The sequence below is a fragment of the Arctopsyche grandis genome, chromosome 1 (assembly GCF_051622035.1).
Source record: "Arctopsyche grandis isolate Sample6627 chromosome 1, ASM5162203v2, whole genome shotgun sequence".
Classification (NCBI taxonomy): domain Eukaryota; kingdom Metazoa; phylum Arthropoda; class Insecta; order Trichoptera; family Hydropsychidae; genus Arctopsyche; species Arctopsyche grandis.
Window position 1 is genome coordinate 14,248,375 of NC_135355.1, and position 14,028 is coordinate 14,262,402.

Genomic DNA, 14,028 nt, shown 5'->3' on the forward strand with positions numbered 1-14,028 from the left:
AATTAGAATGTCTCTACTGATAAATGCATATATGTATACATATTGTTATTTTATTCAGAAACGAAACGCAAAAAAACCTTTCTTGCAGACAATGGTCTAAATAAAGCTATCTTGTACAAATATACATTTATTCAGCTTAATCGAACCGAAATACCGAAAAATAAGGTATTATCGGAATCTCTTTATTTTATTTTTTGGAATTTTGCGGAGAAACCGAATCGGTCTTTAGTATTCTGAACGTGGAGAAGAGCAGTGAGTGTCTATTGTAACAGCTGGTAGTAGACCCGAGAACAACAGTCTTAACTTTACGTGATATACTTTAATCGGAAATCGATGCGCCCCAAATGCCGATTTTTTACTGAAAAGTGGGTATTCGAGGTTACACGTTACCACAGAAAATTATGAACAAATATCTTTATCGAAAATCATATATTCGAATTCAAAAACTTGGAAATCTTACTTGGTACAGAAATTTCTTTCGATACTCGGGGAATAGCAAACTAGAAGGTCGAGTCCCTTGAGTGTCATATTTCACAGGTAGAGCTAAATAGCTCTCCGGTACATCCTCGAGCAGTTTTCTCATTGTCGAGGCAAAGCCTTATTTATTGGTATCATGTTCTGACCAAACACATCGAAGGACATATGTATACTTGAGAGTACTTAAATTAAGAACATGTGCATTATATACTTAAGCCTTATGAAAATATCTAGGATTCCGCCGGAAGTCTTGAAAGACATCCTAGAAATATAGTAATGCCGATCGCATTCCAATATTGCATTTCAACTTCCAATTGAGTAAATTCGTTGCACATACAAGAGATTTACAATCGCATTAAATAACATAACTTTTATAACATATTTTATTATATATAAAGTCGGATATAATGAATTATTAATTATATAAAATCAATAGTGCTGTCAACATTTATTAAAATGCAAGTTTTCTACATTTTATACCAACTAACTATAAATACTTTTCCTAATATAAAAAATTATTGTCACTTTCCAACAATCAACAATTTTCCATGTACTTTGTTTTATTACATTTTATTCTAATGTATAAAATATATTATTTTCCGTTATACATTTTCACGTGATTATATACAAATCAAACTTATCACTAATATACATATATGCATATGCAGAAATCACATTGTATTTTTCAATATCTTGCTTGATTAACATGTACATATGTATAATACAATAATTGCAGATTGGGGAACTACATTGCAAAAGGCTTGGGCCCAAAAATAGTACGTATGACATTTCGTCTCCCACCTGACGACAACTCAGCATGTTTTTTATTTACAGAAAATATAGAAAACATGCGAATATTTAAGTAGCTGTATGTATATGTAAAATTAAAAAAAATTGTCTACAAAAAAATAATGAGCCAAGAAATATTTTTTTTCAAATCTTAAATTTTTCTAAAAATGAAAGAAATTGTATGTCTATCCAAATAGCCGGAATTGAATTAGATACACTTCTTTGGCTGGTGCAACAGCAGTGAAGTTAGAAAGAAAGTCATAAATTTTAATAGATATATATATGGTTGGTTTGCATTCATTCCGAAACAGCATTATAATTAACGGTTCAAGAAATCATCCGGTGCAATACATTATAAATACATACATATGTATGTATATAAAAATAATCAAATATATCTGTTTTGTTCCGACCGGTTGGGTATGAGCTTCGAATTCAGAATGAAGACATAAATTTTTATCGCGCTGCAAGCATCAACGCAAATATGCTTATCTTCCGAGGACACATACAGTTCAGAAGTTCTTCGTTTCAGGGGTGGTCCCGGGATCGTACACATAAAGTACCATTCTGAGGGCAATAGCAGTTAATATGGCAGCCTTTTTCTTTCCCCCAACCCCATTGAAATCCCCACCCTATAAATGTATAAACATATATGTACATGGGAAATACACAACCCCAGAGGCGCGCGGGTGAACGACGTGCTTATAGCTTTACGATACTACGGCGCAAACCATATATGACTTTGAACTCGCGTCGATTGCCGACGACAAACGGGAGTGATGATGAAAAAGATGATGGGGTCGTATACGTTTAGGGTTCAACTCGATTATGATGAACTTCGAAGGAATCAACGGGAAGTTGTGCTGAAAAGACGGAATCAGGAGGCGTATTTTCTCGAAATGGTAAACTTCGCTCGAAGCGAGCTGGCCAAGCTAACAACCAAGATACACTTTAGAAAACATTTAACTGTCACGTAGTGACAATTATTGAACAAAATTCTTCATGTAGTTGGCATAGATCAGTGGTTAGCGTGTGATGCTTTCAACTTAGTAGTCAGGGGTTCAATCCCTAGCCCGGTGACGCTGGTCAGACATTAGATTTGTGACTCCAGGTAGATCGTTTCCTACCAGGGTTTACCAATTCATCTAATTTTATTGAAACGGCATCTTCTTTCGGCATCTTGAATTTGCTGATTTATAAAATACTGCAAAAATGTAGAAACGGTGGTCATATTTATCCATAGATGTCTCTATGATGCTCTGTATAATTTATATAAAATTTCGAATAAAATCAGACAAACGGAAGTAGAACTTTTGTCTTGTATAAGTTTCACTACATTTGCTCTGAATTTGTTTCGAAAATGCTTTCATAACCGATATGTGTGAACGTATATGGTTGTATGTTTAATTATCGAATTTTATTTTGAAACCTTCTTATATTCCTCAAATACATCAATAAAGTCATGGGTTGGTCACATCCGAATATTTTTACTTGAAAAATCAATCTCAAAAAATAATGAAATCAAACACAGCAAGTGTATATATATTTTAATTAAAATTGAATCAATTATTGTAAATTTATTGCACGTACAATCATGTATGTATCATATTCAGTAATATACCATAATATTTTTGTGATTTTTTTATGATAATATTGGAAATGAATACGAAGATAATAATTAACAACATCATCAGATACATATGTACGTACATCTCTAAATAAATTATGGATATATGTATTTAACATGTTACAAAGTGTCAACTGACGCAATATTCCAAAATTGTCGTTTGAAAAATACTGATCATGTGTTTTAAATGGTTACCTGACAACTCGTTCACAGATTTTCCGTAAACCGATGAAACGCTCCAGGCATTACGTATACGGCCATCTCTTTCTCACCCCGTCTGTTCACCATGATCTTGTTTACTATGCCATTACGTATGCAGCCATCTCTTTCACAGACCGTCTGTTATCGGTGAAAAAATCTGTGAACGAGTTGTCGTGTCACCGTTTTAAATCCGTATTTCTGATAAAATAATGCAGGTGTGCTCAATCGTATTGTGGTGTGAACGCATTCGAGACTATCAATTTAAATTGTATAATGTGTTTTATTTTGAATATAATGATATTATGTTTTATTTTTTAAATTAAAAAAAAATAACCGTCAAGTATGTACATTACATTTCACTTGCTAAAGATTCTCGCAAATATGTGGAACCGTAAAAGGATTTAATTTTGTAGGCCCCTTTTTTTCAAAAGATTTGACTCTTTATGGTCAGCTCGATTCCAACTGTTTTCAACATTGTTCCAAATGCTTTTTAAAAACTATAAACTATTTTTACCAATCCATTTTTTTGTCCTAGGAAAGTATCCGAGTGAACTTTTAAAAAAAATATTTATCCACAACTGTATCTCAGCTTTGAATCCTCTTTTGTCGAAATTTTTTGTTGTTTTTCAATTGAATAAAATGTTCGTGAAGGGTAAAATGAAAATTAATACAACAGGGACGTCGATCAAGATACATATTTAACTCATGCGATTTAAAATTTTATAATTTGAAAACATTCGATTTTAAAACCTAAAGTATGTATTTTTGTTTTGCTTCCTTTTATGATTTAATTGCTTTTTTTCGTTATTTATCACTTTGTAGCTGGCGCATGCAAATACATATGTACATAGCTTCACGGGCACAGAGTTTGAAATCCCTACACTAATGTCAAAATTGTTATCAACATTTTTCTTCATCAAAAGTGACGTCATTAGTATATGAGACGTATGTTTCCAAAAGTACATTCCGTTATTCCTATTGCCTGCATAAACAAAATTATAGGCATATAATAGTTTTGAATCATTGTTAATTTAAAGGTGAAAATAAAAAGCTTGTAATATACATTTTCGTATTGAATACATTGAATGAATACAATTAAAACCGATTACTTACATTGTTAATTTTATATAATAATTTTTATACAGTTACTTTAAATACTAATATGTATATGCAAATATGAACATATACATATGATAGTATCACATACATATGTAAGCTTGTCGTTAAAAATACTCACTGAATTTCACCCTAAATCATAGTCACTCGTAACAAAATTAGGGATATAGTAATAGAACAAATAACGAAACGCCACAGTTGGCAAGCCATCCTTTTAATGGCCCCGTTCGCCATTGTAGAGCTGCGGTGTTGTTTGTCCTCTTTGTTGTTGATTTTATTCTGTTTGTTCACGTTGTTTGGGTCCTTCGGTAGCATGGACATATTTTGTCTAGTTTTATCAGCAGCTGAAGTATTCGTATCCCTATCTTCATCATCATCATTCTCGTTTTCAGCAGAGCCGAACTGATTAGTCACCCCACCGTCCCACTCTTCGTAGTTGACATCGTCGTGTTCGTTGTGTTTCAAATTTGAGGGTTTCCTCGTTGGTCCCGGAATCTCTACAAATTATATTTTTTTAATTTAAAAGAATTTCAAATAAAATTCAATTTTAATGTGTTTTAATTCACCGTATAGTCTAATGTTGCTTTCAACTTCTCCTAGAGAGTTTTTGGCGATGCACCTGTAACTTCCTACATCGCTCGCTTGTAATCTCCTTACGGTTAATGTCATTTTAGATTCGAAGAGAGATTTTGCTATGTTTTGAACGACATGCTTATTTGACGATATCACCATTTCATCTAAAATAAGGTAAATATAAACATTTTTTTTCTTTTAAAATAAATCACACATATAATTTACTTGTTGTTTTTATAATTACACAAGACGTATGCGGTATGCATATAATATAATTCTCTATATTATCTATCATAGTAGAATGTTTTTCACTTCATTAAAAATAATTCTAATTCGAATTCTAATGACTAATCGTCATGCTAAAAGTAAATCTAATTTTTACTTTATTTAAGTTGAGGTGGTCGATTAATATAGAAACGATCAACAATCGTTTGTTCATATACGCTACCATTAAGCCAGCAGTTTGGCTTAATGGTAGCGTATATAATTAGCACCACTGAGACCGAAGGTTAGAATCGTCAAACTGCTGGTTAGGTTTGGGGGTTTTGTGACTCCAAATCGATCGTTTCTATATCAGAGTTTGCCAATTTTATCTGATCATTGCTGAAACGGTTCCTGAAAAATTGGTATTAGATCATTTCCTGTTGTCACAAAAATCTGTCCGTGTATAATTTGTAATAATTATGCACAGTTATCTGAAATCTATAGATATCTCTATAGACATCTCTTTAATTTCGTATTTATTATATGTATAAAAATTGTACACAAAAATCTATAAAAAATCAATAGATGTTTCTATGATTATTTCTGATTAATTGTTATATGCTATATATTCTGATTGTATATGTATTATTGTATTTCTGATTTCTGATTGTTTATGTATTCTGTATTTCGTTATCGTACACCCGTCGCATTGGAGCGATCTGTAATGACGAGTGTATATTGATTTTAACAATAAAAATAAAATAAAATAATTAATTGTTATATGCTATATATTCTGATTGTATATGTATTATTGTATTTCTGATTTCTGATTGTTTATGTATTCTGTATTTCGTTATCGTACATCCGTCGCATTGGATCGATCTGTAATGACGAGTGTATATTGATTGTAACAATAAAAATAAAATAAAATAAAAATAAAATATGTAAAATAAATATAAAAATTTTCTTCATTTCGAGAAATATCTCGAAAAAACTGGACATAATTTGCATTTTTTCTTTATCTATGTTTTTTTTTTATATTTTATAAGAAAGAAATATGTAATATTATTAGCAATTCTTATATTCTGAATGAACATCTTCGGATTTATATTGATTTTTATAAATTCATAAACTATATTAGAGGGGTGAAAGGAGAAGCGTGACGTTAGAGTAGTCTTGTAAATTTTGACTCAATTTTCAACAACATATTTGTTCGAAAAAACATTTTCATCACACACAGCAATTAAAATGGGTTTGGTGCAAACAATCGAAAAGCGCCAGACAGATTGAACCACAGATTAACTGGATGGCTGCTTTAAACGCAATTCTCGACTTCACGAATGAAAAATTGCAAATCAGATGACGAGTAACCTTTCGATGTGCACAGATGAAATTATTAAAATGGTAATTATTACAATTGAGTTGGATCTTTCTGGCGAGTTTTTAATAATTTTATAAGGAAAAATTCGGAACTAAAGTATCAGAAGCACAGAACGTATACAGGGTAGGTATGTCGGGACTTCGGGTAGATTTCGCTTAGTGTAAGTGCTAGCAGTGCGCACGCATAAGGTACACGTGTCGTTAATCTGTAGTTCAGTCTGTCTGGCGCTTTTCGATCATTTGCACCGCATCGATGAAAATACGATATCGGTTTTGGTTTTAAACAGAAACGGCTCATTACTTTCTTATAAAAACGATATTTGAAAAATATAAATCTGATCTAACAAATATTTTTATTTTTATTGTATAATTATAACTTAATGTAAATTTACTAAACACAGTAATACATAGAAATATATTAAGAAAATATATTTAAGGCATATCAATTGACTGGAGACACGCTGATCCTGGTGTTTGAGATACGTGTAGCAAAGTTTCAGATTTTTTTTCATACCTACACATGTGAAGAAACATCCCATGTGAGATTTTTCTGAATTTCTCTGTTTTATTTCCTTTATATAATTTTAAATGGATACAATTGTTTGTTTAATTATTTTCTTTGAGACACTTTTTAATTGTTTTTTCTATGAGCAATATAACCGTGTAAACACAATATTTAGAGTCTTCATGTTTTCATAATTTATATAATTTTACAAAATATCTTTAATTACAGGTAGTCCTCGACTTACGAAGGTTCGCACTTACGGCCGAAAAAAAATAATATATTTTTTATTAATTAATTATTTTTCAAAAATTGATTGATAAATCTCAAGCGGATGTGAGTTATGAAAACGGAGAATTTTCTTTCGGAAGAAATGAAACATCGCAGTAGTTTTAAAAATTAAGTTATTACTCATTCTTTTGGGATTCGTCACCAATCGCACGACGGTAACAAACTCATACGGACGTTACTGTTTGTTACATAACTGTTCGTTATTGTTTTAGGATGTTTATTTTCTCAATTTCGTGTTGATTAGTGCTCAAATTTTTATTTATAATGTGTTATAAAGAAACGTGATAATGACTGATAAAGAAACTCTTGTTAAAAAAAAGGGAAAGATGATAGACTTAGAAATGAAACTTGAAGTGATAAAACAATCTGATTGTGGTAAAAAAGTGATGGACATGGCAAATAATTTGAAATTATCACATTCAACGGTGTCCACTATTTTAAAAAATAAAGAAAAAATACGTAAAGCCGTTAAAGGGTCCTTGTCAATCAAATCTAAAATAATAAATAAAAAAAGACTCGGACCCATTCAACAAATGGAAAAATTACTAGTGATTTGGATCGATGACAAGATTGAAAACCGAATTCCATTGCGTCTCTTAAAGCTCATCATTTAAAAATTACATTTGCGCAAGGCATTGAAGCAATAGAAGGAAAAACTTTTCAAGAATTTAGGACAAATTATAATTTCCTTCATGCTATAAGAAATAAAGATAAGGGATGGAACCTTTAACGGCTTAAGAAGTTACTTCAGCATGTATGTACGGAATATGGAAAAAATTCACCAATCGATTTGAACCCGTTTCTCTTTGCATATACGAAAAAGAAAAAAACTTCGGGGATATTACTAATCTAATCGTACAATTTAGTGAACGTCTACAATTTGACGTAGATAACGAAGACATCAACCAAATTCTTGAAAATGATTCAAAAGATCTATTATTAGATCTTGAACTCAAATGGTTGCAGAAGAGGATATTGATGAAAATGAATCAATCACATCTGCGGAACCGCTGAAAAAATTTGTATTGAAAGAAATGGCTGCTGCTTTTAATTTAATTAATTAAGGAATACAAAAGTTTGAAATGATGGACCCAGACAGTGAAAGATTTTAAAATGTGAACCGCAGGATTCAAGAAAATCTCGCATGCTACCAAGAAATATATAGACAAAAAAAACAGGATACTGTTCAAACAAAATTAGACACATTTTTCAAAAAAACTCATACGACTGTATCTCAAACTGAAGATGAAGAAATGGATTGTACTTATGTATGTGATAAGTGATGAGGATGTATAATTTATAATTAATAAGTACGGATGATGTAGATGTTTAATTTTTTTTTAAATTTAAATATGAATTCATTTGAATTACTGTATTAATAAAAGTAAGTAAAATCACCAAAAAAAAAATATAAATATATTCCTCGACTTACGACGGATTCGACTTACGACCGAGGTTCAGGAAAGTATCTCCGTCGTAAGTCGAGGAATACCTATATACAAAACAATAAGTTAACTACAAGCTAAAATGTAATTGAATTATTAAAACTTGTATAATCAGCGAGTTTTTATATGAATTCAGAAGTAAGTACACAGTAAGTCTTTAAAGGTTGTGTTTTCGCAACTGTTGAATTTCGCAACCGTGGTAAGTGTATTGAAACGTACAACTACATATTGAATTTTAACATTTTTTTAAACAAATTGCCAAAGACAATATAATTGCAAAAATTACTATAAAAAATTTATCAAATCAATTATTATGTAATTTAAAATATTATAATTCTTCATTATTCCTGTATTGCCTTGCAATTTCTCAATTTCTACATATTTTGTCATGCCTTTATTCTTTACTTTTTAATTTGTTTTCCTTATATTTATCTTTTTCATTTTTGTAAAAATCTATTATTGGACTCGGATGTTACATATATTATTTATTTACTTTTTGTTTTTTTTATACCTATCTCTGTACATCCTGTCTGTTGATTTTTCAATTAATAAAATAAAAAAATAAAATAAAAAAAGTGTATCTTACAGTATTAAAATATCCGAATTTGTCTCATTGAAAAAATATAATCGAGCTACATATGTATAATGGACATCTGTATCTACATATAGGGGTTCCAAAAAAACCGCCCAAAAGAAAAATCCGGTTGGCCGGCTTTCACCGGTTTCAAAAAATTAAGATTTTTTTTAAGTTTAAAATTTAAATATTATCAAAAAATTGTAAATATATACGTACATATATGCAAAATAATTGTTTTTTATAAATTTAATTGACTTATACACATTATGAACTTTCATAAGATCATTATTATATATGTATATAACGTTTTTACCCGGCTTCGCTTGTTATTTGTAATATAAACCGTTTAAACATGGCCAATCTAAATATTAGTAAACATTTTATTTAAGTATTATTTTTTTTATTAAATTGAATTTCAAGGAATCTATGACCCAAACAAACATACATATGTATATACAAAGTCTCTTTCGAAATTATATATTACAAATATTACAAATAATGCAATTTGTATTATAATATACATATGTATATCAAAGCCGTAAAATGGCAGATCCTAAATACGCACAAATAATTAAATGTTTTAAATAAGCTACTATCAAGGATATATTATTAAAAAAAAAATCTGTTACCTCGAAGAAAAATTATAATTGTGAAATCGTGAATAGATATTAAGAACACTCTGAGGTGCTGAGGTGCTGAATGCACGAGGTGCGCATCTCAGCTTAGATGCGCACCTCGGCTTAGATGCGCTCTGAGGTGCGCTCAACGTTATTTTTTTACGCATCTACTTTAGCTTAAAAATCCAAAAGCTTGTTAAACCGTTGCAAAATTCGGAAATGAATTCATTAGAAACGGCATATCACAAACATTTTAAAACCATAATTAAAAATAGGTATGTGGCCTCAAATTTTAAAGGGCTTCCAATTCCTTTGAAGAAAAATCAATTATATTCCGAAAATCCCCATGCATTGCGATAATAGTATTTTATATACTTTTATACCTGAACTTGTGTAGATCATTGAAACTGCTTTCAATAATATTGTATTGGTTTATGACCTGGCCTTCATTCATTACTAAATCTGCTGTACCTGTAAAAGTGCTGTGCCTTTTTTTGTTGTTCAAATAAATATAAGCCTATTACCTTAGAGAGTTTAGATATACATTTTTTTTTTAGTTTTTATGAAAAAAACATTAATTAAAGAAAACCTTAAAAAGCCGGTTGATTTGAGGCATGAAAGCAAGATTTCGGTTTTTTGAAAAATGGTCAAAAAGCCGGTTTTTCAGTTTCGGTTAAAGCCGTATTGGAAGCCCTTATTTACATACATAATCATGATTATAGGATATATGTATGTATGTACATATTGGGGTACATCAAAAACAGTGGAATTCTGAAACAGTTGGTAAAGACGTTCTGTATAACGAGGACTTCGTACAGAGTAATAGGAAAAAAAATTGTCTTGCCATCAGCTGGTCAAAGTTTGTGAAAATCTTTTGAAAATGATTTTTTGAATTTTCGGTCAGTTTTTAGTTTTTTTAAAGCGTGGGTTATTCCGTTAAGCTAACACATATGTACATAATAACACATTTTCAAATAAATTTCACGTTTAAAATAGAAAAAATAGGTATGAAAACAGGCATAGATATCCATCAATTTGCGACGTGCGATAGATTTATATCGGGTCCCTTTGAAACGGGCATAATTTCATATTTGGTAGATTGGCCAGGGTCCCTTCGGCCCTTCAAAACCGGCCCAAAACTGTTTATGCGCGATACACCTTACACGTAGTATTTTATTAGGAAAATCTCTTTTGACGTGTGGATGATTTATAATGTAAATAGTGTTTTCCCATTTTCCACCGAACGAATATGAGACTGTGTGCGGCTGGGTTTCGTTCGCCCAACCTATGTACATACATATGGATGTATGTATGTACATACATATGAATGCATATACACAAGTAGGTATGTACCAACCAGCAATAACTCGTGTTTATATTTTATCTACTTACTATATTATATATTACATTACTGGTACATATGTATATGTATATTTATTTATTTTCGTATCTACGCAATCTATTCGTTTTATTTATGTTTTCTTTGAATGTATCACGCAAATGAGAAAAATAATATGTAGGAGTATACGTACGTAGTCTACGTTCCCATCTTACAAGAAATTGAATTATACCTTACAATTGAATCACTTAAATAAACACATATATTTTATTTAAGTGATTCAATTGTAATATATAATTTTATGAAACTTAAAACTCTCTACATAAATATATACCTATATTGTAAATATTATATATAGGTACATCATATATATAAAATTTATACATTATACACGTGCAAAGTGTGTCGCGTTCGTTGGTGCGGGAATAGTGCAAAGTGGGAAGTTTCCTATTTGTGGCACACTTGTAGGAGCGTAATATCGCGTGTGATTAATTTATTCGCACCTCGAAGTGTATTTGAATTCGTAATGGAGTTTGGGAGAAAGAGCTTGTTTGGCCCTCAGCCCCCACTAACGTGCAGCTCGATATCTTCGACGATAACGTGAATAGAGGGTGTCTGCCCTTTAGTTAAGATTCGAATCTCCCTGAGGGCATAGCAATTCCCCGACTCTTTCGGTCCCGATTTTCAAATTAATTTAAATTAAATTCAATTTTTGTCGATGGATTACAAATGATAACTGGTGATAGTAGTTCTATTTATAGTGAGATTTCTTTTCAATTAGTATATCGAAGAGGATTACTCTACAAGAGACGTCAGTTGGTTGGTTGGTTGGAAACTGGCAGAGTCGGCGTCTGATAAATATTTAAATGACTGAACTTCTAACATCACTCGAAACCGAAGTTTGGTTCCGTTGAATTATTATCGTCGTCGGTAATGAACGAACCTGCAAATAACTTTAGAGAAGCGCATATATTAACGACTGAACAAATCGCCAAATATAAGTGTGCTCAAATATTCACAAAATCGATATTTTAGCATTGTCATAAATGGTAAAATATTTAACAAGATTTTGCATAAAATAACAAAATATTGCAACAAAGTTGGTATATGTCTATTTCTTGTTTTTTTTATTATTATTTACAACTGATATTGTTAAAATATTTTTGATGGATATTTGATTTCTAAGTTTCAAATTTGAACTTCATTACTTGACTTTTCTATGTTTCACTTAGGTAACGATTCTGTGTCTATCGCTACAGTATTCCGATCATTTTGAAACTTTGCCATTTTGCGCGGTTTGGTCGACGATGGAAATTTAAATCGATTTTGATAGTTCGATGGTGAAAAATAATCGTAATAGACACGTTTACAAATGCAAACATTTTGGACATTTTAATTGTTTATATCTTATAAAATTTGCATTATAGGCTCTCATTATTTTTCATATACATATATTTTTAATTCACTAATAGGTTATAAAATGAATGTTATTATGAATATACTTTCATACTTTTATCCCATATTTACATTTTACATTGTATTATTTTTACTAAGAATGAATTAATATGAAAATATATTTTATAACAATATGCTTGGCAAGATTTTACACGAGTGCATCGGCAATTTAATAATAATTTAAGTACGTATTAATTGAAGTATGTTCGTATACATATTTCTATTTATTCCAAGAAAGGAATAAGTAGTAGTATTAAATACGTCTACGGTATTAAATACGGTATTTATGTCTGAAAATATACAATTGTGTGAATTAATAATTTATATTAAAACTCACTTGAATCCCGCAACCAGTAGTTAATACTCTTTGGTGAAGCTTCCACATAACATTCTAAAGTTACATCAGTTCCCAAAGGAGCACCGACCAATTGATTCGGAACTTGAATCACAGGATGAACTGTAACAAGTTAAATTGGTTTATTTAATCAAATATATACACATATATGTACATACTCATAAATATACATATATATATATATATATATATATATATATATATATATATATATATATATATATATATATATATATATGTATATGTATATACATATATATATATATATATATATATATATATATATATATATATATATATATATATATATATATATATATATTTTAATGCTTAACACATATATGTACATACTCATAAATATACATATATATATATATATATATATATATATATATATATATATATATATATATATATATATATATATATATATATATATATATATATGTATATGTATATACATATATATATATATATATATATATATATATATATATATATATATATATATATATATATATATATATATATATATATATTTTAATGCTTACAATTGACGTTGACTGTAATTCTCTTGCTAACTGAAGGCGGCACACCATTACTCGCAATACAAAGATACGTACCCATCTCGGATCGAGCTACTTTATTCAACTTCAATATTTCCCCTTCATACGTTGATACTGCAAATAAATTATAATATATTAATGTTCTTAATTTATTTTAGCGCTATATAATACATGTATTATATACATATGTATATAATCAATTCGAATTTTTATACCCCCAAGTATAGGGGGGATACCTTTAGATTTAGCTCCAATCGGTTCTTTGAGAATAATATCGTTTCCGTCCTCCCTCCTCCAAATGACATTAGGTTCGGGAAAACCGCGTGCCCTGCAAACCAAGCGAGTTGTACCACCTTCAGGCACCATAACATCACCGGAAGTTTCCTCGTGTATGAAATCTGGCGGCACGACGATTTCCAACGTACCCATCTGCGAATATATACACCATAATATTCGTTAATAAAATATCAGCATTTGTCGACTATTTCTGTGCAAAAAAATAATGATAAAAGTG

At 30.2% G+C, this 14,028-nt stretch overlaps 1 protein-coding gene across 1 annotated transcript in view; it reads right to left on the bottom strand.

The window, feature by feature from the left end:
* Positions 1 to 4,342: 4,342 nt before the first annotated feature.
* LOC143916922 (lachesin-like) overlaps positions 4,343 to 14,028 on the bottom strand; it is a 39,907-nt gene continuing 30,221 nt past the window's right edge. The window contains exons 4-8 of the mRNA XM_077438211.1: positions 13,751 to 13,943; positions 13,500 to 13,628; positions 12,931 to 13,050; positions 4,777 to 4,947; positions 4,343 to 4,707 (exon numbers count right to left, since the gene is read on the bottom strand). Of these exons, the coding sequence (XP_077294337.1) occupies positions 4,343 to 4,707; positions 4,777 to 4,947; positions 12,931 to 13,050; positions 13,500 to 13,628; positions 13,751 to 13,943 (978 nt within the window). The remainder of the gene's footprint in view (positions 4,708 to 4,776; positions 4,948 to 12,930; positions 13,051 to 13,499; positions 13,629 to 13,750; positions 13,944 to 14,028) is intronic.